Source organism: Helobdella robusta (assembly GCF_000326865.2).
Source record: "Helobdella robusta unplaced genomic scaffold HELROscaffold_2, whole genome shotgun sequence".
In the NCBI taxonomy this organism is placed as follows: domain Eukaryota; kingdom Metazoa; phylum Annelida; class Clitellata; order Rhynchobdellida; family Glossiphoniidae; genus Helobdella; species Helobdella robusta.
Window position 1 is genome coordinate 8,820,670 of NW_008704083.1, and position 23,608 is coordinate 8,844,277.

Here is a 23,608-nt window from a genome sequence, read left to right on the forward strand (position 1 = left end):
ATGGATGTTTGATGAGAAAAGACGACGAGTTATTTAGTTACCCCACGGCACTTGGCCAATTTTTGCGTCTATCCTTAACCGTTACCAAATGTTATTGCCTAAGTGCTAGAAACAGTTATATTTTATTTAGAGATTTTGTTCAATATAACTTCATTTATATTTTTCAAAATTACCCTTACACTTATGGTGCATGTTGACATTTCATTTCATGATTGTTCGAAGTTACTAAATCAGCAACGTCAGCAGTGCATGGCTCACGATGCTTACAGTGTTTGTGGTATTTGAACAAACAAAATTGTTGTATTCATTATATATGCATATATAATCTTACTTCTTCCAGCATATATATATATATATATATATATATATATATATATATATTTATACGCAGATATGTATAAGTGTGCAAATACAAGTTATGACTCCACGCACATAAAACTTTACAAATATCTTTCTACCAAAATCCCACTGATTTCCCCGCATTTGAAGGGCTACAAATATCTGTTGGATGGCTGCATGAAACATTGAGTTGTTCTTGTTGAGCAGTTGAAGTAGTCACAACAACAACACTGACGACGAAGATGCTCAAGTTGGTTGCATTCTGTGCCATGCTGGTTGCTCTGCAGCTGGTCAGTGCTGAAAGTAAGTTACTTTTTCTGTTCATGATGCAAGCTATTTTAAATTTTAAGTTAGTTCTTCGATTTATTTTTGTTGAAAGATCGAATTGTTTAGTACACATACAATTATTAATAATTTTTCAAAATTTTTAAAATAAAAAAACATTTTAAAAAATTACGACTGTTGCATTCGTTTTAGACTGCTGGCAGGAGCATCCAGGTTACAGGTTCCCAAGCGAGTTAGTGGTACTCATCCCAGACAAGACAGCCGTCAGAGACTGCAAGATGGTCTGCCTGAAAACTGAGGGCTGCAGATTCGTGGATATTGTCAATGGCAAATGTTACATGCCCAAATCCGTTAACATTGACTGGAGTAAGATAATGGAGAACCAACCGAACGCCGTTCATTATTATAACTGCCAGGAAGGTCCTAACGATTTCTCATAAGCCGAGCTGTTTTAAATTAAATGATTTAATTTCATTTGAAAACTTACACTATATTTTGATTTCGGTTGTTAAAATAAATAAAAGTTAAATGACTAAAAAAGTTAATCGTTTCTTTAAAATTTTTTTTTCAATTTTAAACTTTTCTTAATGTAAATAATACAATACAACATCAAAATCATGCAAAACATTGATAAGGAAAACAAAATGAACGGATTTTGTAGAATTTAAAAAGTGACAAGTTTGCGCACTTTTCATCTGTTTTAATTTTCTCAGTCAACAAATATGTAATCTATGTGAGAAACAGGGCTGTCAAAGTCTGCGCTTCTGGCTCCATTAGTAACATCTATAACATTTCACTGATCTGAAATATCAAATAGAATGTTAAGGTGCGTCACAGGCCAATATATTAAGTTGGTGGAATTTCAAGGAAAGTCTAGCAAGAATCAACTGTTCAGCTAGCCAAAGAAAGACGATAAAGATCTGATTCTGAAATCATAATTGTTTGTAAATTTTTTTAAAACTGAAATGCCAATGCATTCTTTTTTGGCTTTTTTGCTTGATCAACTATTTAACTCGTAATATTTAATGTCTACCCACTGGCTCACGTGTTTCATTTCACGTACAAAAATGAGCGATGATAAGTGAACTTGGTTGGTTGATTGGCTTGTTTATTATTTACTCAGTTGGTTTGAATGTTTTTTGATTGATTAAATCATTAGTGAATTGAATACATTTATGAATGGATGTTCCGATGGAATGTTAAGCTGCTGCTTAAAAGGTCGGCTCGTTGTTTGGTTGTCTTGTTTTTTATGTTAAAATTAGTAGAAATGTAGCAAAAACGTTATATCTGTCTAAAATACCAGCATCCTAATTTGGTGCATTCAATTGAAGTTTTCACAGTTCGAATCCATATCAGCCTGGATTGCAGATACCTTATTGGATTCGTTTTGAAAAATTGTAAAAAATACAAAATTATAAACAATTGTTCACAAAAAAATTAATAAGTTGTTCTGAGTGAGACTGAATTCATTTTTCGTTAAATGAAATGGAAAAAATCTGGTGGTGGTTGAAGCGGCTGCTGAATTCATTTCGACAGATACACTCAAATTAGTATTTCATCTGATATCGATTCGCTTTTTGATGAACAACTAAAAAAAATACACAGCAGCTGCGCGCGAGATTTATCAAACAATTATATTTGTTAACATAAGCGTGTGTTATGTGTTATTGCCATTTTGTGGTGATGGCTTTGTTTAAAAAGTCAAAATAAAATGAAAATACCTAAAACGTTAACTAATTTCAATCATAACTCTCCCATTCTCTTAAGATCAGAATAATTTGATCTTAGACTGCACACCAGTTGGACGACATTAAATAAAGAATATAATTACAAACAGTTCATCGTTTAGTAGTCTATAAAATCTAAATAACTCCAAAACATATAAAAAAATTAATAACAAATGATACGGCGGTTTATGTGGCGCCAGCAGTTGCACGGCTGCTTCAGACGCGTCTTGAGTCTGCATCCTCGAATGGAGGATGTGTCGATTTTCAGCATTTTTTAAAATTCGCAACTTCTGAACTTTAGCAGCATCTCGTTCCACACGCGAGCAGCAACGTAACGAACGCATCGGCCCGAAGGGTGACTTGCCACTTAAATATTGAGGAAGGAGGAAGATGATGAGGATTGAAAGACATTTGTTAAGGGAAAATGAAGTTTTTGTAAATAATCTAGAATTGTGCTTAAAGTAGGAATGTAAAAAGAAAAAAATAAATTCGAGTAAATTCCTCTCAGCAATTATTTGTACGGTTTAGCCGTATTCATCATTCAGTTTTGACCGTTTGGTATGCATGGAGCAACAGTCTCATCTACAACCTGATTGCTGCCGAAAAATTTAAAAAAAAACTAAATTTGCCATTCGAAATAATTTTCACTAAACAAACACTCGCAGCGGGCAACGCAGATGCAATAAATTCATGTGTGGTGCTATGTAAATACATCCAAATGCCCTCGTGATACCACGCTATTACAGCGTTGTAAATGTCTTCCTATCAGTAACCCCGCATTTGAGGCACTATAAATAGCCATTGAATAACTGCATGAAACATTGAGTTGTCATTTTTTCAGCAGACCATTAAACGACGACGAAGATGCTCAAGTTGGTTGCATTCTGTGCCATGTTGGTTGCTCTGCAACTCGTCAGGGCTGAAGGTGAAGGTAGGTTGTCTTCTGTGTTTCGCAATGTGCGTCTGCCGCGTTATGTCCAATGTTTATATTTAATTCTAATTCTAACTAAATGTTTCTTATTACTTTGACTGGTTATTTATTTATGATTTTGTTAGAGAATCGAGAAGCATTTGTAAAAGTTGAATAATCAATTATCATAAAATAAAACAATAAAGATTGTTGCAATTCATTTTAGGAGGCTGCTGGTACGACTACCTAAAAGAGAAGCTGCCTGAAGACGAGTTGGTGGCCATCCCCGACAAGACAGACCTCGCTGACTGCAAGAAAGTTTGCGAAGAGACTGACATCTGCTACGTCCTTCAAGTCTCTGGAGGCAAGTGCTTCATGAACAAGAACCCCGAAGTCAACTGGGACAAGATCATGGCAGATCAAGAAGATTCCAACATCTACTCGTATGCCTCCTGCGACGATGCTCCAGCTGACAAGCCCGCTGAAGCACCTTGAATAAACTGAAACTCAGTTCTTTTGATTATTTAATTAAATTAAATTTAGAAGCTCATTTGGAAGTTTTAATTAACACTGCTGTATTAATGAAGAAATAAATTTTCCAATTAAATTTTTCGTTTGTTTAATATTTTGTGAGCTGAAAGTTGCCCAAAAGTTAATGAAAAATTAAAAAGCAAAGGAAGTTATATTATACTCTAGTATATTATTCTAAAAAATTGGAGAATGATGATGCACAGGCGATATGTTTAACAATTTGAGTTTTGGCTTCTACACATTACAATGTTAAATTATGTAGATATGAAATAAAAAAGGGACAAAGTTGAGTATCTACGGAGCTGTGTGGTTTAAAGTACTGAACTCCAGAATTTAAATAAAAGTGCAAGTGAAATAAAAACAATACTCAATTAATAGTAAAATGTAACAAAACTTTAAAAGTATTTCTGAAGTAAAACTTAAAACAAGCAAATTAACAGAAACTACTTTTCAAAAAATATATTTTGTTGTTTAATATTAAATAAGTCAGTCCTTCATCATTTTGCCAGTTCAATTTCAACATGTTAAAATTATTTTTTTGTTGGAGCTTTTTTATTTAATCCAACCCCATCGTATCTGCAATCGAGAGCAAACAAAATTGGTTGGAACGCAGATTAGTCATCAAAATTTTTTAAAAAAGTGGTAAAAAATATTTCATGTTCACCCGGATGTTTCCTGCCTTGTACCACTGAATCGATAATGTTGACTGGTTGGTTGATTAATAAGTTAGTTAGGACAGTTGGTTAGTTAACTGGCTTGTCTACCACTGTCCGGTAGAATATGTGACAGTCTTTACCCACTCATTCACTCACTCATTCATCTATTTACTCATCCACTCATGTATTCGTACACTGTATAAGTAAAAAATATTTTAAACTTATCGAAGACTGGTTCATTTAATAAAATGTTTGTATCAATAACTGGTTCATTTAATAAAACGTTTGAATGTAAAAATTCGCTCCTTCTACATTAGAGATTGCTGATTGAAATAAGTTTGCATTTGTCAGTTGTCAATGTTGTCAGTATGTTTTCACTTGCTGGCAGCAACAATTTATGCTTTGTCGTCAGCCAGATTGGAACGCTAAATAAACAGCAAAAGTTCCCAACTCTCCCACCCCCCTTTTCCTAGCACGTATCAGACTTCTCCTTAGCATTCACATTCAACGTGGGCACACAGTAAATAAGGTCGAACAGCTGAATGCAAACGAACATTTTTCATTTCTGTTATAAAAATAAAATTAGCGATGAAAAATTTATAAATTCCGTACGGACAATGTGGAATGCTACGGAGGAAGTGTCAGGAAACCATTTAATAAGTAGTTGCATCGTTATTGACGTCACCCAACATAAAGCATAGAACGTGAAAAATCTGGCGGCCGATCAAACAGAGGCTGGCGAATTTATTATTCACTCTGACGTTTCTATAACGTCTCTACTCAAACACGATCTTTAAACAAACTCTGGATCTGGTCCCAGACGCAACAACTGATGAGGCCGGCAAGAAGCATTGTCTCGACATAAACTGTTTTGTTTTTTATATCGTTGATAGCAGCAAATGTTATATGGAAAAACCAGGCGTTTATGTTGAATGGGATGATATGTTGGCAGACCAGCCCAACGTGGTGATGTACCAGAACTGCCGGAAAGAAGCTCGTGAGGATGAATAAATAGGGACTCCTCGTGTCTTCAAAAATGGAAATTTGCCTTAAAATCCCACACAAAGTAATTCACATAACATACACACACACACACAGTTACGTTTTCATTCACCGCAGGAAGGATTATTGTAATAAAATATTGAACAAGTTGTTAGCGAACCCTCAATCATCAATAAAAAGAGATTTCTCTTTAGTGCGTCACATTTTGTTCATTCCAACTCACAGGACCTAAAACACTGTGTTAGGATGAATTCAATTCAAACAATTATATAGTAAGCGAGATGAAGCAGCTTTAGTGTTGCGGCTGAAATTTCAATCGTTGCCAAGAGACAAACAAATGCCTGTCATATTGATGGTGGGTGGGGAGTGATTCTAACTTGTCCAAACGTGTATGCCGACAGGTTTCGGATGTTTGAATTATAAAAATGACTCACCCACGCTTATCAATGTTAGTTTTGTGCATTTTTTACGTTCGTAGCGACGAAACTTTCACTCGGCGGGGCTTGTTGAGCAAACAAAATGTTGACGTTGTATACATGACATATAGATAAACGCTATGTAGATACATGATATAAAGATATATGATTTGTAGATTTAGATATACAGATACATGGTGTATATATATATATATATATATATATATATATGATATATAGATACACGATAAATACATACTGTTGTTATAACTGCCTCGTTTAAAGACAATGGAATCAACTGTACAGATGAAAGTCAAAATGTCCACAAACCATCGCTTTTCAAAATCACAAATCGACTACTTATATTGAAAATGCAATAACTTTTTTCAACAAAGAGTCAAATATCATTAAATATCGCCCTCTACACCAGCAACCAACATCGCTCATCCAGTATCGCTATACAAATATCACCGGCCATTCATCTCATCGTCGCCTCTCACATGTCCTACATAGACATCTCGCCGTCAGAATGTTCCTTCTCGAACTGGGTGCGAATATTTTATTTTCTGGCGTTTATAACATACGTGATATGTCGATAGGCGATTTCTAGATACATGATGTATAGATACATGATGTATAGATACATGATGTATAGATACATGATATATAGATACGTGATATATAGATACATGAGAGCTGATGTGAAGCCTTCAACTACCTGAGAAGTGTCCTGATGGAGATGAATGTTTATGAGTAGATACGTGAGCTACCCTGACATTTCATCTTGTTGAGTGTTGATTTTTCATGCTTTGTGTCTAGCTAATAATTAATCTTTCATTGTTCACGGTCTTCATTTAATTAATTAATTTATTAATTTTTTTATTTTGTATTAGTGAATATATTTTGGTTGAATTTATAGACATGTGTGCATGTGGACATATGATCGTAAAAGTATATAAAAATGAATAGATAAATATATATATATATATATAAAGGCAGTTGTGGTTGTGTGTGCAAAAACGACTCACAAACACCACGCGTTGAAAATGTTGCAAGTATCTTCCTAACAGAACCCACTGAATTCCCCCGCATTTGAAGCACTACAAATAGCTGTTGGATAGTTGCATGAAACATTGAGTTGTTTTTATTGAGCAGTTGAAGTAGTTAGAACAATAACACTGAGGACGAAGATGCTCAAGTTGGTTGCATTCTGTGCCATGCTGGTTGCTCTGCAGCTGGTCAGTGGTGTGCGTTGGGGCAAAGGTAGGTTAACTTCTGTGTACTTGCTGTTGACGTCTTTTTTGAATTAAATTTCGATCCCTCCATTTATTTACAGCCAATCAATCTTAAATTATCAAGAGCGTTTAAAAATTTTAAATGAACAATATTTGTGATTTGAAGTAAAGAAAAGATATTTTTAATTGCAATTGTCTGTTTCAATTTCCTTCAGAATGTTGGTACGAAAGCCCAGGCTTCAAGTTGCCCGATAACTCCGTGGATCTGGTCCCTGGCGCAACCACTGTTGAGGCCTGCAAGAAACATTGTCTCGACACAACCTGCTTCCTCTTTCACATCGTTGATGGCAACAAATGTTACATGCTGAAACCAGGTGTATATCTTAGATGGGAAGAATTTTTGCAAGACCAGCCTAACGTGGTGCAGTACCAGAACTGCCGAGAAGAAGCTCCTGTTGATGAATAAACAGAGACTCATCGTGCCTCTTTATTTTAAATGAACAAATTTAATTTGGTTTAAAAAATTACATAAAAATAAAATGTAATTTTTTAAACAACAAAAGTTTTTTCATTAATTTTATTACACAAACCAATAAATGAATGGATAAACTTTTTCACAAATTATGTCTCTATTTTTCAATTAAAACCCGCGCAATTTATGTATTTTTACGTGTCGGCAATAAACTATTGATAATAAGCCGTTGAACAAAAAATTTTAGTTGGAAACTTCACGCAGACCCGAAGTTTGTTTTCGGTTATAACATTTCACTGATTAGAAGTTTCAAATAGGGGATTAAGTAATTTATTAAATCCTGTTAGAATTGAAATGTTTGCTGTGTTGAGATGCTTATATATCAACATATTATTAAGTTGGTGCCATTACAAAGAGCGCCTATTCTGGAATCATTTGCTCAACTATCTAGAGCACAGATGGGGAAGATGTGATTTTGAAATCACATTTGTTTGAGAATGTTTAAAAACCGAAATGGCGTGCGTCAACCTACGCGTTGTATTGTTTGCGCATATCAACTCAGTTTGTATTTAATGTCTGCCCACGTGTCCACCTGTTTACTGTCACGTGCCAAGATTGAGCTGGTGATGATTGTTGCTTGGGTAGTTAATTGGTCTGTTGATTGGAGATTTCTCATTGAAGAATCTGCTTTTTCTTCTTTTTTCCTTAGCTGGTGATTTGCTGAAAGCGGTTTTGCAGCCAATACACTGCTTTTGGTGTCAATTGGTTAAAAACGATCGATACTTTGTCTACCCACGTGTTTTCCCTACCTTGCAACAGCTGAATAAAAACTGTTGATTGGTTGGTTGATTATTTGATTGATTGATTGGCTATTTAAGTAGTTGGTTAGTTAACTGATTGGTCTATTGCTGATTTATTTGTTTATTTGATTGATTAGTCTCATTGCCAAAGTGCTTGAAATGAAATTGTAGGTTGTGCGAGTTCTTTTGTGCTGAGGGTCTGTTAAACGTCTCTATCGGGTCATCTTCAGAAGATTAGTGGGTTGTTTGTTAGTTTGATTGCTTTATTTTAATTTTTTTTTGATGTCACGAAAACATTAAATACCCTAAATAAGTCAAATGTAAAAAAATAACAAAAAGTAAATTACTTGAAGCAATTCATATTCAAATAATTGCGTTCAAATAATTTTCAGCAACAACTCCACACAAAACAAGATCCTTAAACAAATATTGAACATGATGAAAGATAAGATAAATATTAGATCGAAGAGAAATATGAACATCTGTATGGGGTGTTGTTGGTTATGAATTTTTTGTGAGCTGCTCACGATGAGTTACTTCGGCCAAGTAATGTTGAAAATACTGAGAAACGACAAGAGTCTATAAATATGAAATGTTTGGAAAAATTGATGCATAGTACTGTTCGGACAATCTGAGTTTATAAACACAAAAGTAAAAAATATTTATAAGATTCTGGTTAAATCCTTACTTGATAGTTATAAAGAAGAATTCAAGTGAGCATACAAAAATTATTACGAGGAGCTAAGTTTTATTTCAAACATATAAAGATGTGATTTTGTCACGTATATAGAATAGTAACAATATAAAGTTTGAAAAAGTTTCTCATTACAACAAAATTTGAATCAAATTCAAAGTTCGTCAACTGTTTAACGATCATTCGCACCGAATAGTATCGAACAGCTTGAAGCTTCACGTAAATATGTACCGTGTAAATAAAAAGTTTGAATTCAAATATTTGCATTGATCTCAAAATATCTGCATTCAAGCGAGATTCACTCCTTAAAACGTAAATTAATGTAACATTGCACACTTACTTTTTTTCCATTGAAATCTACGCAACTCGTACAAAGAAAAAGATGATTTCGATTGTCTTGACAATCATTTTCATTAGTTCAACCAGGCTGACGAATGCCCAGGTCTTTGGAAACTTCTACGCTGATAACAGGAGTATAAACAAGTTTATTAAAGATTTATTTGCTAACAGATCATTATTTCATTATTCTACTTTTGTGTTGGAACATTTTCAGTTACGCTGTCACATTAAGTGTCTCGGTTCTACACTCAAACATCTCAAAATAAATGAATCAATTTGTTAGATTGTAATTTTTAAATTTCTAAAACTACACGAATTAAGATAATTTTTTAAAGATAACATTTAATTTTTTGTTGACTGTTTATTTTGATTGTTTTTCAGTCCCTGAAGAATCGTATGATGGGAGAGGTAGGAAGTCATTCGTTTCTTTTTAATTAGTACAAACTGCTTCAGTAAATTTTAATTAACTTTGCTTTTACTTCATTGGAAATATTTTCAAAGTAATTGAAAATATTTCCAAACTTGAAAAAATTCTGTTTAAAGTATGGAGAATGTTTATAAATACTTAAAACTATACATAAAAAATGCACTCAGTATTACCTAGCAGTTAATCTATGAACATGAACAATGAATCTTACTCGAAAACATTTTCTCACTAATTATTAACAGTTCTGTTTCAATTAATTTTGCCTCATTTCGTAAAAATTTGAAACGTTTATCTTTCAACGTGAAGGATGTTGGTATAAATATTCCGGGTTGAAACTGCCTGACAGTCAGTTGGAAGTTATAACCGAAGTAACAGGCGTTGCAGAATGCAAGAGATTCTGCGAGAGTTATGACGTGGGTCCTGTCTGCTACGTCCTGCAAGTTGTTTCGAACGTTTGCTACCGGAATAAAGAAGCAGTTGTCGACTGGAGTGACAAGATGGAGGACCAACCTGACTCCATGCAGTACCAGCTGGCTTCCTGTCCATTTAATCATTTGAATAATTAATGATTTGTTGAATATTTTAAATTCTTGGAGCAATTGTTTGTTTCAGTTAAATGCAGATTGCGTTAATAAATGAAATATTCCAATTTTTGACAAACTATTTGAAAAATTGATGACACGCTAAAACGGTAAATGTTTGACAACCTTACTAGCAATATTAAGAGCAGGCAACAAGAAACCATCTCTTCAATTAGACTTGTTTGGTTACAAAACCTCAATTTTTATTTTTACTTTTAAAACTCAAAAAATTGTGCAAATTAAATGTAAAAATAATAGGGTATTTCAGTTGTTTCATGACTACTGAGTTGGGAATGTAGAAGAAGTTACATGTGTTCAAAGATTAGCTGATAACAACTGCTTTCGATATTTCAATTAAACTAACTTTTTCTTTAATGAGTCTAATTTCATCTGAAGAAAAAATTTCAGATTTTTTAATATGTTAACTTATTTAAGCAAATATTTAGTAAATTTATCATTTTTTTGCAAAAATTAAATTAAAGAATAATTTTTAATGGTCGTATAGAATGTTTGAATCGTCTTCAATGTCTTGCTTTGTAAGAATTTGTAACAGAATTTATAGATTTGAAACAAAATGATATCAAAAATGAATTTTTTAAACAAAGAGATATCACAAATTTGAATACGATAAAACGTTATTAATATAACGATGATAGTTTTCAGCAACTCCGAAGCCCACGCACATTTTCGCAAACCTGATCGCGAACACATGGCACGTGCTGCAAACAATTCAGTAAATTATTTTTTATTATTTTGTTTTATCAGATGTTAATACATTCTGACCCACGTGTTTTCGTCGTTTCTTGTTAAGGTTCATGAACGCGATATCAAATATTTTCCAAGTTGGAAAATTGAATTAAAATAACAATGGATCCAGATATTTTTAGGAAATTTGTTAGAACATGTTTGTTTATGCGGAAATAATTCTACAAATCCCGCTTTGTTTAAAAACAATTTAAATTCTGTAGAACAAAAAATTTTCATCGGAAAGCACTTTCGATAAATTTTTAGATTTCTTTGCTCTTTTTTTGGCGAGTGTATTGGAGAGATCTTTGTGGTGGTAGCAGTTTGTTGGTCAGGCACAAGTCATCCGCATTTATTTGCTATCAAAATTGGTTTACTCTATATTATAGGCAAAGAAACGGTCCACGCATTTTTTTATTTACAGTTTTCACGTCCTAACGTGGTGAGCACAGTGAGCAAACTTTGCAAACTTGAGTAAACATGATGATGATGCGTATTAATTTTGATAAATACCTAATAAATTGAAAATTTATATAAGAAAAAATAATTTGTATATCGTCTCTTTATATTATTTATAAAACTGTTATACTAGTAGATAGCATTAAACATCGCATGGGAATAAAAACGCAAAATACAACGCATTACCACGCATTAAGACATCTACAAATAGCTTTCAAACGCACGGCTATCCATTCCATTGAGTCCTACCTTGCGTAAAACTTGTTGAATTCAACGTGACGACGACGACGACGACGATGAAGATAGCAATCATTCTCCTCTGCTCCATGCTGGTCGCTGTTTACTGTGAAGATGAAGGTTAGCTTTGTCTCTCTCTGTATCTGTGCGTGTTTGTATGTGTGTTTGTCTGTGTGCTCTGTGTAAAGTTTTTCAACTGTTGTATATTTAATTTAGGAGTTTTTTTTAATTAAAATTTAATTCAGTTCCATCGATTCCACCGATATTTCATTTTTTAAATTGTCATGTGTAACCAATTTTCGAATTTTTTTTATATTAATCTCATTTTAATTGTTTCTAATAAATAGTTTATTTACTAGTTTTATTAATAAATGAATAACTAGCCGATTATTTGTAAATTTTTCCAACCATCAAACAGCCGCTCAGCCTCCCCGTGATCAAGGCGGTCAGTTTAAATGTTTTTAAAAATAATCCACTTTTTGCTATGTTTGTAAATGATATTTAAAACAATGCAGTGAATGCACAAATTCGTTAATAAATTCCTAGCGTTCCTACATGTACTAACGTACCTACCTTTGTTATTTCGCAAACATCTTTCAGGTTGTTGGTCTGAAGTGAAAGGGAACGTTCTTAAGGACGAGAACTTGCAGGTGAAGAAGGAAGGCTCCAACGCCCAGGAGTGCAAACAGCTTTGCATCGACACTGACGACTGCTTCATCGCTCAGTTGAAAGATGGCGTTTGCTCCCTGAACACCATCCCGTACGAGTGGGTGCCCGGAAACGATGATGGGGCCATCCTCGTCCAGTACCTCCATGCCTGCCCAACTGAAGGCGACAAGCCAGAAGAGGAACCAGTTGTCGACGATGAATAAGTCTCTATTATTCAAATTTCAAACCGCCAATTTAATTTTTTAAAAAAGTGATTTTCAAAATTAAAATGAATGTGAAGATTATTTGACTAAATAAATTTTCATAAAAATATATGTTTGGAGTTTTACAACAAAATTTTGAAAAATAAAATTAAACAAAATAATTATTAAACGTCAGTTTTTACGCATCAGATTTTCATACTGGTGTTCATTCGAGAATTTGTGAAACTCGATGAAAAATAATACAATCGGTGACCAAGATTAGATCACAATCAACCAGTTGTGCATTCTGCTCAACTGCAAAAAATGACATTTTTCAACTAAAAATAAACAAACTAAAACAACTAATTTTGTTTTTTCTCGACAGAGGATTTAATTAAATTTTTTCCCATCTAACTTCAAACTTTGCAGTAAGCGGGTTTGAATATGACAAAAAGATGCCCGCCTATCACATGCGTCGTGTGTGATGCGTCGTTTAGCACGTATTCATCCTACTACGTTTGTGCGCTTTCTTGAATCCTCTGAACTTTAGAAGAGTGTAATTTAACTTTTTAACCTTTTAAGTCGCATTGTTATTATACGTTTTGACAGCTGATACAGCAAGGCTTGTGTGGAAATAAGTTCAATCGATTTTACGCAGTAGTTTTTTTTGGTCGGTGCCCTTTGAAATGTGGAGAGCAATAAGCAGCATTTTCATCACATTTTACTTTTATACCAAAAAAAAGTAAAAATGTTGTTCAAGTCATTTGCTATAAAAGTTTTACCGTCCAAAAAATTTTGCAGTGATCAGAACAAATAATATTTCAAAAGGGCCAGATCTAAAGAATATGGTAGGTGTGGCAGTACATCCCAGCCAAGTTGTAAAAGCTTTTAGCGAGTGACCAAACATGTATAATGTCTCGCATTATCTTGATGGAACACTACACCTTTCTTTCAAACAAACGCTCCCATCAATTATGTGTTGTTATGTTGAAAACGTTTTTAAAAATTCTCATAAAAATGTCATCGATTCACATGAATCTGTTATGGAAATGTTGTTGATCCTAAATTATTTTTCATTCATCATTCGCTGCAGGCTGCTGGTACAAGTACGAAGGCCAGAAACTTCCTGAAAGTGAGATGATGGTCATGGAAGGGGGGGGGAACAGTTTGGCGAAATGCAAGGAAGAATGCGAGAAATCCGATACATGTTACGTCATCCAGTTTGAGAACGACAAATGCTACGGAAACAAAAATGGCGAAGCTGATAGGAAAACCCTCATCTACAATGTCGATGGTTTCACTCAGTACCAATTTGACTCCTGTGGTGAAAAGTGAGAAGTTCTGCTCGTCATGTCGCGTGCCGCTGTGGCTGCTGGGGCTGTCAACTTGCGTTGCACGTCTATTTATGAACATGAAATCAATCTCTACAATTTAAATATTCTTAATAAAACTTTGAAAAAAATTAATTTTACAATATTTGATAATTTTACAATATTTGATGAATTATAATGTAAAAACAAGTATTTTGTAGAAATTGATATAAGTCTTTGTTATTCTTTTTTTTTATAAAAAGAAATAAACGAACGATATAAGAAAAATTAAAAATAAAACAATAAATTTGAAGCTAATTCGAAATCAAAAAACGAACCCACACATAAAATTAGAAAAAAAAACAATAATAACAATAATAATGATAATAATTATTGTTTTAAACATATCCACATTCTACTTAAATGAAAGTTTACCAAATTATCATATTGTTGCTGACTGATGTTATCGATTCGCGAATCGAGCAAGGTTTGTATTCGCTCTTTATTAACGTCTAATACTACTGCCACAACAACAACAACAACAACAGAATCAACAACTACTACTACTACTACACAATTACCAACACTGCTGTAGCTACTACCCTTAACTAGTTTAAACGCATAGTAATCGAACCAGATCACCGTGCGTTAGCAACTCGAGATATGACACTTCTACCGACTGAGCTAAATAGCCTACCATATTTTTCATAATGTTATTAACAGAAAAATCGTTAACTTCTAACTTTAAATTCAAATATGTAAATTGTTAATCCGAAAATTTCATTCATTCGAAAACCAATAATAAAACAGTTTGGCACTTCGCCATGATAAATCAAAAACTGACCGCCAAACTCTTCCCATGCCTCGACGAATGGAAGGTAAAGTATACCCCGGACAATAATAAAATCGTTGGTAAGGACCTCATGGTCTTCTGGCAGCCCAGATCACTAATGTTGACCTGCATGTCTGATGACAATATCATGGACGTGTTTTTTATCGTGATGGTTGGTTAGTAGTTATATTTCAATTCTTGGTGACATAGTTGTTTGGTTGGTTGATTTATGGAAATACAATTCTTATCGAGGTCGTTGTTTGGTTGGTTGGCTAATTTGAATAAAATACCTGATGAAATTGTTGTTTGGCTAGTGTGAATACAATTCTTGATTAAATTGTTGCTTTGCAAGTTTTTTTTGGAATATTTTTACTTCTTTTTGTCAGTATCGATAATAAAACTAACGATTTTAATGCTGGTCCGTTATCGTTTGAAAGGTAGTAATAATGGTACAAAAATTTCATTTAAATGATATTATTATTTAGTTTTTTGATATTTTAAAGTATTGAAACATTATAGTCGTGAAATAACATAATATTCTGATTCTATTTCTAAATATAACATGTACGAAATATAATAATTAAATAAATAAATAAACAGACAGACAAACCAACAAACAAATAAATAATAATTTTCCCCCTAGACACTTTTCTAACTTTGAAAACGGAGGATGTGGTTTTGTATCCTGGTCGAGAGGTTGACGTGAGGTGTTCTGTGTCGATATATTATAGAGAAGATATCGGTTGTAGCCTTGTTATAATTAAAATAATTATAAATATTGTTTATATTATTACTTATATTATTTAATATTAATCATCACCACCTTTATCATTACTATAACATCTTCACCATCACCGTAATCATCACCACCAGCTGGTAAACTGAAATTGAGCTTAGTCTTGTTCGACAACGATGGCAAACTCCGATACAATTTGAAATATTTTCAGATAGAGAATTTCAGGACAGATCCAACCATTGTGGTGAGTGATAACGATGATAATGTGATAATGATGTGTTGATGACTATGTGATGTTATTGATGGTAGTTGGTTTTTTTTATGAATTATTTCTACCCTACTCTACCCATCAAAAAACACAAAAGACTTTGAATACGAAGTTCAAGGTTGAGTTGGAACATGACGGAAACAGTTTTGTCTGCTTCATGATCTTTGACAAAATACCCAAAAATGTTTTGCTCAAAAAAGGAGACTTTATGAAAAAAAGTTTAATTGTCATTCAAGGTATGTTTGGTCTGTTATTCATTTCGTTTGCAGATTAATTGTCCATTCTATTTTACTTTATTTTATAATTTTAATCAAAATTTTACTGTTTAAAAATTTAGTATTGTATTGAGAAATTAATTTTTTCAAATGACCATAAATTGCAGCATTTGTTGAATGCGTTAAGATAAAGGCTCGTTGTAAAAAAAATATATATGCTTTTTTTAAATTTTTGGTTCATTTTTTGAGAGCACGAAACGAATTTGCTCCTTCTAGATACTGTGAACAAGGACCAAGCTTTCAAGTCCGATTACATATGGCTGTGGATTTTCATGGTTGTTCTTGGGATGACGATACTGGTGGCTCTATTGGCTCTTGCCACCATCAGAAGGCAGAACCGAGAAAGTAAGTTACCCAAACGCCTATGAGCATTTCTTAAATACCAAATTTTTGTAACAACGTTATAATTTGAATAAAAAATGTCGTTAAAGCTAAAACAATAGAAACGTTGGTAAACGAAAGAAACTCGAAAAAGAAAACAAAAGCAATGATTATGGATTTGGATTCTAATAATGAAATAAGGTCGGAAGAAATGAAACGAAAACGGGAGCTTTTGGCAAATCTAAAGAGTGGGTCGATTCCGCAGCAGGGCAAATCCAAAAAACATAAAATATCCGGAAATAAGAAAAGTTCGAAAACCATTCCTAAACAAGTGAGAGTTCACATGCTCTACAACAAAATTAAATCTGAACTTGAGCAAAACGAAACTCTGACGGATGATCAGATAAGAATGTTAAAAATTCTAGCGTACCGCGAAACTATAAAGTCGGTCATTGACGATGTTCATAGCTCGACTTCTGTTAAATACGGAACAAATGAATGGAGATGGATGAGAGCCGACTCAATTGGATCTGGTAGAACGTACTACGACGCAATAGGAGTGCCTCAAACAGGGTTCCAGCCAAGTATCGGCCCCGAGTCAAAGAGTTCAACTCCAACTAAACCTCCATCTAAAGCGACATCTTCATACGCACCCAGGTCACCAGGTTCAAGCAGGTACAATAAGCAACCGCGTAAGACGCAAAAGAAAAATAGGAAAAAAAAGAAAAAATAACATAAAAAATTTTAAAAAATGTTTTTAGTGAGACAGTTGATATTGATAATAATTTGAAATAATTTAAATGTTGACGAAGAGGTTAAATAAGAAATTGATGACAAGAAAGTTTTTACTGAAATTAAAAATGTTGAAGAAAATGACTCAAAACCTACTGCAACCCAGTCAGAATCAAACTAACCAACTAGCGATGACGACTAGTGATTAAAAAAAGTCATTTTGAAATTTCTTCACATGTGTCGTTTCAGAAAACTTTAAAAAAATTTAAAAAAATGCGTAAAAACCAAAAGGGGTTTAAATTATTTAATTGTGAAAATATCCATGCGCGCGCACACACAGACACGCACACACACGCACGCACTTCAATGAGAAGCAAATGTTGATTTACATGTCCTCATTTTAGCCTGTTTATTTACACAAATCAAATGTAATACTTTGATATTAAGAAACAGACCATCGTATCTGACGTAACGATGTTTACGAGTTTTACAAAATAAAATATGCAGTCAAAATAAATATTAAAATGTAAGAAAGTTAGAAAATTAGAATGAAAAAATTCGATTGATTTGGTGATCCGTACTTGCGGCTGGCGGCAACATTGCGAAGGAAATGTCTTTCAATAACAAGTTTGTTAATCATTGTTGCTTTTTCGACCGCAAATGATTCAGACAGTAAGCAAAGGAATATATAAAATAAACGGTTTCTACAGTTTACGTCATTCATAAGTTAGATAAAATTTGGTGACTATTCATTGAATTACTATTTCATTAAGTTGCAGCAGTTGTTTAAAAATTAAGGAGAATGACAAATTCGGCAACTCATTTCACTCTACACTACAAGCCATTAAATTCTTTAAAATAGTATTAAAATTTAGTTATGAAAGACAAAACGTGATCACAAGATCATTCATTACTCATGTCTCATATAAACTGAAAACGGTTCGTTGAACAAGTTATTTCTTGCGCTTCTGCTTTTTTCGAAAAAATAAAATTTTGGATATTCTTTTTCAGCCGCGTAAGCTATTACCAGTTATTACCACAAAAATGTTCTGAATGCCTCCAATATGTAACATGTGATATGTTCATTTCATATAAATTTATGTCAATAACGATAACAATAAAATTTTGAATATTTTTCAACTCAAAAAATTTCAAAGGAGGTATCGTCAGACGGGGCAATTTCAAATATGTCATTTCGCGTTAGACCTCCAAAAAAGGGTCTCAAGAATGCATAAAAAATTTCATTAAACACAATAGAAACAGAAAAAGATGAAGAGAAGGTACAAAAAAAAAAAAACATCAAGAAAGAAAATTTCAAAAAAGAGAGCAAACCACCAGACAGCAAGACGATTTCACGGCCCAATGTGCCCAACGATGGTCCCAGCGTGCCCAAAGATGGTCCCAACTCTCCAACTCCAGAAACGATGGATCGTGAGAAATGTTATTATGTTGATAAATATCGTTTTGTTGTAAAAAGCAAAGAGGTTAAATTAAAACCAGAAGAATGGAGGAAAGCTTTGGAATCATGTTTTGAAAATCGTTTGAGCGTTTGTGGAAGCGCTAGTGATAGTTGAATATTTGGGTAGGTAAGAACGAGTGGCTGCATGGGCAGCTAGAATGGATAAGGTTGAAAAGGGGAAGATATAATTCTCAACGAAGAAATTTAGTTACTTCTCATGCTATTGTAAAATATCAGCAAATTTGTCTTGTGATGATTTAAAATAAAACAGAAGAAAAATTAAATCAATAATAATGAAAAAAATAAATATGCACCAACTGTACAACTTTACAATTTTAAAAATAACTCGTTTGGCTTATTTTTTTAAATCTAAGGAATAACTTTATAAGGATTGAGAATGCAGTGGGGATCCATTATGCTTTTGATATTTCTCATGAGAGATAGAACTTCGGGGGATTTAACGTCCGTCATGTGGTCTCGCTTGAACTGGCCAACCCCATGCTCCGCACTGATGCTGCCGCCAGCACTCGCCACGAACTTGTACAGCTCCTTCTCAATCGTTCCGGAAATCCGTTCGTCATATATTCGACTGGTGACGTTGAAATGGAGATTGCCTGCATGTGTGCATGTGTTGTGTATGTGTGAGTACGTGTGTATACCAGCGTATACGTATGCATGTACGTGCATGTGCTTATTACTTGTTCGAGTATATATGTTTATATAAATAAAAATATATATATGTGGATGTGTAATTAAATTTGTTTGCGTGTGTATGCGTTTAAGTATGATTCAAATGAAATTAAATAAAGTACAATGAAACGAAATTATTTTTCAATGGAAGCACTTACCATCGGCCACATGACCGTAGCCACACACTTTCAAATACGGCAGTTCTTTCAGTTTATCCTCCATCAGTGTGACGATGTCGTAGAAAGACGAGAGTGGTAAGGAGACATCGTATTTGTAACAGAAACCATCCTCCAACAATCCCAGTGTAATTGATTCACGAAGCTTCCATAGTGTCTGTTGTTTGTATGTTTGTTTGTGCTTACGTGCGTGTCTGTTTGTGTACATACGCGCCAATCTGTTTTCGATGAAAACGAAACGAAATAACTATTAAATAAATGACAGAATAACAAAGAAATGATCGTATAAATGAATAAATTTATTGACCGAAATTTTGGAGAGATCGGTAGCTAGAGTGCCATCAACAATCAGTCCAGATGAACTAACAGCCTCCAGCAGACCACCCAACTTCTCTTGGTCGTGATCGTCATTTGAACCCGACGTCTCTATCAAAACGTAGAATGGCGCACTCTGGATTGGACATTTTTGGCTTAGATATCGCTCAGAACATCTCATAGAGACGGCATCTAAAAACTCGAAGGCTGACAGGATTTCACCCAAGTTTGATTTGGTTAAAGCTAAAATCTTCAGAACGTCATCGAAGTTTGAACAACCTTTGAATAAAAATTTGTATGAAAAATGTAAAGTTCATTTAGTTCATTCATTAAAATTCAATTATGTATTACTTTTACGCATACAAATTCATTTTCGAAAAACATCTTCGCAAATAGATACAACATGCATGCAACAGATAGATACATGCATGCAACGAACTACAAACTAAACTCAAAGTCTTACACACGCCTACATAAATGACCACCTATTAATAAAAGTACGAAAAAATGTTAGCACCTAAAAGAGCCAAATTAACGGACGATGGTGCCTTGGGACAGAGGATGGAAACTTTGGTGACAATGCCAAGAGTGCCTTCGGAGCCGATGAAAAGGTGCTTCAAGTGGTAGCCAACATTATCTTTCCTCATAGATGTCAGACAGTCAATCACCGACCCATCCGCTGTTACCTAATTAGCACATAATAATATAAAGAACATTTGAGTATTGAAATAGAACTTTTAAACTCTTGCAAGAATAGTCTGCTCACTGCTTGAATTATGTTCAATTTTATCAAATCTTAATTAATAAAAAAAGTTTGAAATATTAAACCGCTTCCAGTCCAAGTGTCGATCCATGAAGAGATCCGAAACGAATCAATCGAATTCCTCCCGCGTTTGTTGATATATTTCCGCCGATGTTGCATGATCCCTTTGATCCCAGATCCAGTGGCATCATGTATCCGTGTTCACTGACGTTCGCCGAAAGATTCTCCAACACACATCCTGATTGGCAGGTTAGGACGCCTAGAAATGTTGTTGGAAATTTTCAGAAGCATTCGCAAGAGATGTCGATGATCTCGTTCGTATTTGTATTCAAATTCACTTTTTGTCAAGATTATAGTTAATAAAATTATAATTTTTATACTCATTGAATAAAATTATTTTATCATAGATTCATCCAAAACTGATTTTTAAATGTGCACAAGCCCAACTCAGCTTCCAACTATCAAGTACATCCTCATCGCGTTTGGTTCGATTTGAAATCTCTTTGAAAATCGTTGCATGATTAGGAGATGGAGAAAGAACAGTTCACTCACTCCTCATTAGCTAATTAGTCTTATAATCAGACGTTGACCTCAAATGAAGAGAGCCGAAGTGAAGAGTGCATGCTTCATAAACAAAGACGACGATGTTCATAACTTGTAAAATAACTTAAAATGAAACAATAAACATTCACAAATAACAATTGATGCAAAATAAGCAACTGACCACTATTACAATCAAAATTTATAATCTCATTCATCAGTTGGGTAGAAAGGATGATTTCATCAAAAAGGGGTACGGAGCCGCCGACAAGACCTGTGTTTCCACCCTGAGGTACCACTGCCAGCCTCCTCTCATTGCAATATTTTAAAATTTTTGAGATGTGTTCTGTAGTTTTCGGTCTCAACACCAACCGACTGTTTCCTTATTTGAGAAAGTTAAAAAATTAAATATCAAGCATTTTATTGTGGAATGATTTTTTCCAATGCATTCTATGCAATTAGTACATTTGAAAAACTCAAAAAAAAGACTTGATCATTTTATAATAAAATAGAGGTGCTTAGTTTAAAGTTTCTGGTTTATTATTGTTATACACTATTAATTATTCTTTGTTATAATTATAGTTAAAATTATTGTTAAAATTATTGTCATCATTATATTTAATGGCCAAAGGTGCAAAATTATACATAAATAGAAAAAAATGAAAATGTAGATTGCCCTACACTACAACTAAGACTTGTTAAGAAACTTGCTAAATGGAAAAGACTACATTAATACTCAAGTATATAGCTTATAATTATAAATAAATATATAAACACACACACAAAAACATACACACACATACACACACATATATATATATACACACATTTTTAATAAACATTATTTCAGCTTTCAAGTAATTGAATTCAAAAAATAAAATGATGAATAGTAAAATAGATTCACCTCTAAAACGCCTCAACCAGTCAACATTGTAATTGATGACATCTTCATTTTGTAGAAGCATAGTCGGATCGGGTAGGAAAGATTTGAAATAGATGACGTCATCATTATTAAGCACGCTGTAACTTCCTCTTAGAAGAGTGTTACTTCTGTGTCTGATAGAGGAAGATTGTGTTGTGTCAGTATGAGTATGTTGTGTGGCAACCAAACCAACAGATGGTGAGGACATCAGTCTAAAAAGGGCGGTATTTAAGCGGTGACATCTTTTCTGAATACTACAGATCATTGCCAAATTTAATTTTTGATTAAGTCTAGCTGATGAATTAGATCAAAATCCAATCTGACGAAAAAAATTGGGAGTTTATTTTATTGATACCTGTAGTTGTTGTTGTTATAGTAAATGTTTAAAAGTAAATTAGATTAAATTTTGTAGCGTTATATATATTATACTCTCAACCATCAAACGTGATCACCGTATACTTAGAACACATGTACCTAATACATTCTAATAATTCTCTGTTTTAATCTAATTATTTATGCGTGTGTGTGTGTGTGTGTGTATGTGTCTGTCTGTATGTGTGTGTATGAATGTGTGTGTGGGTTACATAAGGAGCATGGATATAATAGGTATTAATCTTTGTTAAAATTTCTGTTTATTTTGGAAAAAATTTTATAAAATGGAATACGAAACTTCTAACTTATAGATAAATGTCTATTTTTCAATTTTTTTTAAGTTAAGTAAAATTGGAGAAAAAAATGATAAGTTAAAAATCACAAAAACATGCCATCGTAAAACAAGAAAATTGAACAGTTGTATGCAAGACAAAAAAGAAAAGTTGTATATTTATATATGTATTTATGTTGTGTGTGTGTGTATGTATGTGTGTGTGTGTGTTTGCGTGTGTGTGTGTGTGGCGTGTATCATTATGTATAACAAATAAACAAATAAATATGTTTATTTATTTATATATGAAGAAACTGAATAAAAATACTGGACAGCGTTTAATTTGTAAAAACCTGATTTATAAGAAGTGAACATTTTCGAAGAAAAAATTAATTTACATTGTGGTCATCAAATATTGTTTAACTTTGATGGGAGGTGAGACCGATGAGTAATATATGCATTTAATGTTGAATGAATGAATGAATGAATGAACGAATGAATGAATGAATGAATGAACGAATGAATGAACGAATGAATGAACGAATGAATGAACGAATGAATGAACGAATGAATGACCGAGTGAATGGATACAATCTATGAACGATGATATCCAATTTTTATGAAGTTCAAGATTTCAAGAAGAAGAAAATGTGCGATTTAAATATAATTACTTAACATTGTCATCTTATTATATCAAGTATATCGTGCAATAAGAAATGAACATTTGAGGAATCAATGGCTGAACAGATGAATGAACCAACGAACGAACGAATAGACGAACGAACGAATGAACGAACAAACTAATGACTTAATTGATAAATAAATGAATGAGAGAACGAGCAAATAAACGAACGAACGAATGAATGAATTAATAAAACGGATCGTCTTATATTTCCATATTGAATGAGCTCGGGATCAAAT

General features: G+C 33.4%; 7 protein-coding genes across 7 annotated transcripts; 6 read left to right on the forward strand and 1 right to left on the reverse strand.

The window, feature by feature from the left end:
* Window positions 1-581: 581 nt before the first annotated feature.
* HELRODRAFT_160814 (hypothetical protein) lies at window positions 582-1,064 on the forward strand (the record flags this gene model as incomplete). Its single annotated transcript, XM_009017744.1, has 2 exons — window positions 582-642; window positions 817-1,064. 2 exons carry the CDS (start codon window positions 582-584, stop codon window positions 1,062-1,064), a joined length of 309 nt encoding a protein of 102 aa, XP_009015992.1.
* Window positions 1,065-3,183: 2,119 nt separating this feature from the next.
* On the forward strand, window positions 3,184-3,868 carry HELRODRAFT_188425 (hypothetical protein). Its single transcript, XM_009017745.1, has 2 exons — window positions 3,184-3,282; window positions 3,488-3,868. Exons 1-2 carry the CDS (start codon window positions 3,216-3,218, stop codon window positions 3,754-3,756), a joined length of 336 nt encoding a protein of 111 aa, XP_009015993.1. The 5' UTR covers window positions 3,184-3,215; the 3' UTR covers window positions 3,757-3,868.
* Window positions 3,869-7,056: 3,188 nt separating this feature from the next.
* HELRODRAFT_160816 (hypothetical protein) lies at window positions 7,057-7,567 on the forward strand (the record flags this gene model as incomplete). Its single annotated transcript, XM_009017746.1, has 2 exons — window positions 7,057-7,129; window positions 7,317-7,567. 2 exons carry the CDS (start codon window positions 7,057-7,059, stop codon window positions 7,565-7,567), a joined length of 324 nt encoding a protein of 107 aa, XP_009015994.1.
* Window positions 7,568-10,114: 2,547 nt separating this feature from the next.
* HELRODRAFT_64369 (hypothetical protein) lies at window positions 10,115-10,399 on the forward strand (the record flags this gene model as incomplete). Its single annotated transcript, XM_009017747.1, has 1 exon — window positions 10,115-10,399. A coding segment is annotated over one exon (285 nt), but the record flags the coding sequence as incomplete, so codon positions are not given.
* Window positions 10,400-11,913: 1,514 nt separating this feature from the next.
* On the forward strand, window positions 11,914-12,726 carry HELRODRAFT_160818 (hypothetical protein; the record flags this gene model as incomplete). The annotated part of the gene is made up of 3 exons (XM_009017748.1): window positions 11,914-11,974; window positions 12,273-12,299; window positions 12,455-12,726. 3 exons carry the CDS (start codon window positions 11,914-11,916, stop codon window positions 12,724-12,726), a joined length of 360 nt encoding a protein of 119 aa, XP_009015996.1.
* A 1,712-nt stretch (window positions 12,727-14,438) lies between these two features.
* Window positions 14,439-18,753, forward strand: HELRODRAFT_160819 (hypothetical protein; the record flags this gene model as incomplete). Its single annotated transcript, XM_009017749.1, has 8 exons — window positions 14,439-14,502; window positions 14,826-15,023; window positions 15,491-15,589; window positions 15,721-15,827; window positions 15,949-16,087; window positions 16,343-16,471; window positions 16,558-17,112; window positions 18,437-18,753. The coding sequence occupies 8 exons, from the start codon at window positions 14,439-14,441 to the stop codon at window positions 18,751-18,753; spliced, it is 1,608 nt and encodes a 535-aa protein (XP_009015997.1).
* A 254-nt stretch (window positions 18,754-19,007) lies between these two features.
* HELRODRAFT_64272 (hypothetical protein) lies at window positions 19,008-22,087 on the reverse strand (the record flags this gene model as incomplete). The annotated part of the gene is made up of 7 exons (XM_009017750.1): window positions 19,008-19,252; window positions 19,487-19,661; window positions 19,812-20,098; window positions 20,337-20,505; window positions 20,648-20,841; window positions 21,307-21,504; window positions 22,027-22,087. The coding sequence occupies 7 exons, from the start codon at window positions 22,085-22,087 to the stop codon at window positions 19,008-19,010; spliced, it is 1,329 nt and encodes a 442-aa protein (XP_009015998.1).
* Window positions 22,088-23,608: the final 1,521 nt, after the last annotated feature.